General features: G+C 49.4%; 2 protein-coding genes across 2 annotated transcripts in view; both read right to left on the bottom strand.

Annotated features, from left to right (window-relative positions):
* The window catches only part of LOC113212757 (aquaporin AQPAe.a), a 40,321-nt gene extending 36,350 nt beyond the window's left edge, over nt 1–3,971 (bottom strand). Inside the window, exon 1 of the mRNA XM_052270570.1 lies at nt 3,689–3,971. Coding sequence (XP_052126530.1) covers nt 3,689–3,956 — 268 coding nt within the window. The 5' untranslated portion in view covers nt 3,957–3,971. The remainder of the gene's footprint in view (nt 1–3,688) is intronic.
* Nucleotides 1–4,578, bottom strand: part of LOC127748712 (aquaporin-like) — a gene marked incomplete in the record, with an annotated part of 46,780 nt that overhangs the window by 25,408 nt on the left and 16,794 nt on the right.

The raw sequence follows: 4,578 nt of genomic DNA on the forward strand, positions 1-4,578 counted from the left end.
TTGTGTAATACCCTGTTCAGCTAACCTTGGTATTAAGATTATCAGATTAATCAAATAGCCATAAATAGTACATTTTTTCATGTTATACACGCTTTATACAGTGTTTGTAGACCTACAGTGAAAGACAATGTGGTGTGGTTTAATCGGGTTTAATGCTCAAAAATGATTTTCTGGTAGTTATTGGGATAGTGTTGGGGGGGGGGCATGCACAAGTGCGAGGAGACCTCTTGTCTTCCACTTGTCGCCTGGTCCGTTGTCCCGGGCACAGTAACGCACTGCACACGCGCTGTTAGTTATAGGAGTTAAAATGCTTCAGTACCCGTAAGACTGCTGTGTGTACTCGTTGAAGCAGTGGTTCCCGGTATCCCCCCCCCCATCTGCCCTCCCTACCGCTCCTTGTGGTACTACAGAGGTGTAACGAATGTAACGTTAGTGACGTGGCGCAGCGTCTGTACTAGACGACGCCAGGTACCAGGAGCTCAGCGGAACCTCGAAGAACTCGGGCGGGGCCTTCCTGCCCCACCGGTCTTTACTCCCTCTCACCGTTTAGATCGTGGGTCGCTCATAGTTTCTCAGTACTCAGAAGCTTGTGTCGTGTGCTTTAAAACGCAAAGTGCGCCCGTATGGCTAAGGGGACCGGGGCCGGCGCCGCTGGTCTGGTGCTCTCGAGAGGCGGGGGAGACTTCCTCGCCACTTCGGACCGATATTACATTTCCATAGGGGAGGGCGGGATTGTATTTCATAGTAACGCAGGGCTCATGAAAGTCAGTGCGCCTCGGTGCCGCCCCGCGCTGTGTCGTTGGCAACGCATCGGTGCGCCCGTGGGTAGGCAGCCCATATGACACCTCTTGCCCGCTGGTGGCGGAGTGCGGGTGCTGCTGGGCTGGGACTGGAGGGAAGCGCGGACCATTCACGAGATTGCAGCTAATGCTTTCTTTCCCTGCAATAACAAAGATGTAGCACTAAAATGATTTCAATGTGTTGTAAATGCATTAAAAATCAGCACCTCTTGAATGACATTGTGACTATCCGACTTAAGATAACTAGGCTATGTGACCCAAGGTTTTTGATACCGAACTGTGCTAAATTTTCACACATTTGGACATTTTTGTGCCTTCCGAAGGTTTTTAAATTCTAGGGACGCATTAAGTCCAGCTAAGCAAAGTGTAGCTGGTCACTTCGTTTACGGACTGGGTGGTCCTGTTTGTCTTACGAACGTCTTTGGTACTTTCAAATAACTAAGAGTTTGCGTATTACAACCCAAGAAAAATCACTTTACAATATAGTTGTCAAGAGTGACGTGGTCCAGCTACAGAGCTAGTGGAGAGCCGGCCTTTTTTTGTCCTTCCTGGTAGTGCGCTGGCTTTCTGGCTAACCTGCACTCTTCCTGTACGCATACACCGAATGCAACTTCTAAAAATCGACTCGAAAGCGTGTTACACCCTAGCGGCCAGCTGCAACCGTGTTAGGGGACCATCCAGAAAGATCGTACGTCCGTTATTCAGCGTTACGAAACTTAAAAAGTTCAACCCTATGCGAGCTCTCATAGCGCCTGGTAGGTAGGCAACATCTTGCCTGGAATGCATACGCGTACTGCAGGGTGGCCTACCTTGAGTATCACAGGCGCCTAGCTCGCGTACTTCACCGAATGAATCTTAGAAAGACGGACGTACTTTCTGGACAATCTCTAAGTCAGCAAAATGAGAATCCAAAAATTAAGAAAACACCTTACAAGGGTGAAACACGTTGTTAAGCACATTCATGTGCACCCAGTTGCATACTTTACTTGTCAGTGTACAAAGTTATTTCCCGTTAGTGTACAAAATATTATTTAAGTGGTGGGGACTCGATTCGGTTTGGGGGAGGGGGGTCTTCTTAATGGGAGAATGATTCGCGCCACTCTCCACTGTACCGGCCGGTGCACTGCAAGGTACAGCGGATCACGTGGGTGCGTGTCACGTACAGGACGAGCCTCAGGCGGGCTGTAGTTGTACAGCCCTAAAGACTGGCGTCAGCGTTTCATCCAAAATCTTGGTGTATGTCTTTTGTAATTGACTATTGTTTCTAGTTTCGAATGTGGTGCATTTTTTTTCTAAATTAGCCTGAAGAAGAATAATGTAGCACGCCCTCTCCCCAATTCCTATTTCCTGGAACGTTCAGCCATGCCTTTGCGAAAGTAATAACTTAACTAATTACCGCGACCTACGTGCAACGTGCACCTAGGTTGAGCCTGAGCCAATAAGGGGGCCGAAAATGTGTCGCAACTGCTACATGTAACTACTACACAACATCGGTTGCTCGCACTCTGCACCTAAGGTATTATTTAGTTTAATGTATGCATATAATCACTGGCGGATGTGAACAATTCAAAATTCACGACGCAACCTGTACAAAGAAACCGAAGGCAACGCCACGTTTCCTACGAACCAATGCTTTTGTATTTGCGGGGCAATGCTTTCTAATTACGTAGTGTTCTGTGTGATTGCAAAGAAAGTTCGCTTTCCATTACAATTCTTCCATTTCATTTTATACCAAGCAGCCTGTAGAATGTGCACTAGAAAAACAAAGTTACTAAGTCATGCATTTCCTGGGGTGCTAAATAAATTTTCAGTGTAGTGCATTCATACAGACACAAAAGAACCCTAAAGGTGGTAAAAATTGACTTTGGCAGTTTTAATGCATTTGTTAAGGCACTAAGCCTGTTTTTCCAGTGTTCCGAGTAGGTCTTGATGTTGACGTGTTAAACGTTTTCATCTCACAAAGGAGTTGCTAATTTTTAGCTGAGGGCTGTTTACTTTGTGTAATACCCTGTTCAGCTAACCTTGGTATTAAGATTATCAGATTAATCAAATAGCCATAAATAGTACATTTTTTCATGTTATACACGCTTTCTACAGTGTTTGAAGACCTACAGTGAAAGACAATGTGGTGTGGTTTAATGCTCAAAAATGATTTTCTGGTAGTTATTGGGATAGTGTTGTAGCGGCCTGTTTATATTGAATTTGAAATTTTGATAAATCAATACGCAATTTAGTCAGTTCTTATTTCGTTTATTTTGCCCTTTTCTTACAGCAACTTTTAGGTCTTTCGTACAGGGTGGTGGGGTACTTCTTGCCGTGGACTTACTCGGAGACCTGGCAGGGCTTCACTAGGGTGTCGTACTTTTACTGCTCGCTGGGGACCTTTTCCATCATGGGCTCAATGGCAGGCTGCTTCATGATCTCCTTCATGACAGGCTCTGCAGCGGGCTGCATGACCTTCTCGACGGTCTCAGTGCTGGGCTGCACCTTTTCCACGATAGTCTCCATGGTGGGCTTGACGGGAACGTCCTTCTCGACCACCACCTCCTTGATGATCTTCTCGGTGATCACAGGAGTGCTCGGAGCTGCGTAGTAGGCAATGGGGTCCACGTACTGGCTGAAGTAGCTGGGGTAGGCGGGGGCTCGGGCGATGATTGGGTAGGGCTGGTAGACGCGAGTTGGATAGTACTTGCTAAAACCCTCGAAGGGAGTGGACTGGTAGTAGCGTGCAGGGAAGTAGCTAGACTCCTTCACGGGGCTCGACTGGTAGTAGCGTGTCGGGTAAACGCTGTCGTAGTTCTTGAGGTACAGGCTGTCGTAGTTCTTGGGGTAGCTCTCGTAGCCGAAAATCCTGGGATAGCTTTCGTAGTCGTAGCTTTTGGGGTAGCTCTCGAAGCCAAAGCTCTTGGGGTAGCTCTCGTAGCTGAATTTCTTGGGATACGAGCTGCTGGGGTAGAGCCCGTCGGGGTAGACTGAACCAGGGTAGTAGGTGTCGGGGTAGATGTCGGCGCCTTCGAAGTCCATGTAGTTGCGGAAGTACTTCGAGGGCTGGCTCGCGTACGACTCGACACTGAAGAGGTCTCTCGCACTGCGCTCCGTGGAGGGGAGCGCTGCGACGGTGGCAACGAAGGCCAGGGCGACGATGATGACCTTCATGCTGCTGAGCGGGGTGCTGACTGTGGCCTGGACCAGCCCGGCGCCCCGTTTTATGCGTCCACCTTCCACCCTGAGCACTCGCGCACCCCCGATACCGATTCGGAGGTGGCCCGAGTGCCCGTCCGTGCTCTCTACCCCGGTAATGCTGCCTCCGCCGCGAACGCAGCCACCGATAACTGGACGGTCAGTGCACTGCCCCACCCGGCTGGTCTATCTGTCTCGACTGCCATTTTGGATAGACCGGCGGCCTCTGCCAAACGATCTGCCCCGGGGTGAGTCGCTGCGAATGCCCCATTCGCGTGTTGTATCGTCTGCTGTTTTCGTAGTGAAAAAAAAAAGTTTGACGGGAGCGCTTTGCGGTTCCCACCTGCTGCCGACGGCGTTAAAAAAGTTTGTTGCTGACCATTGGCTGATTGTGGAAAGGGGGGAGGGGGGGGGGCGTCAGCTCAGTACAAACGAATTTGGCTGGACAACTTTACACCCATACAAACAAAATGAGAACCTGAATATTCCGCATGAATTTCACATACCAGGTGGCTGATTCACGCCGCGCACTTCTGTAGTTATGCTGTACCGCATGCACGAGTGCGGGCGGGCTTGCCTATCGCCCCTGTCCACGGCG

This window comes from Frankliniella occidentalis, unplaced genomic scaffold (genome assembly GCF_000697945.3).
Source record: "Frankliniella occidentalis isolate FOCC.00 unplaced genomic scaffold, Focc_3.1 Scaffold127, whole genome shotgun sequence".
NCBI lineage: Eukaryota > Metazoa > Arthropoda > Insecta > Thysanoptera > Thripidae > Frankliniella > Frankliniella occidentalis.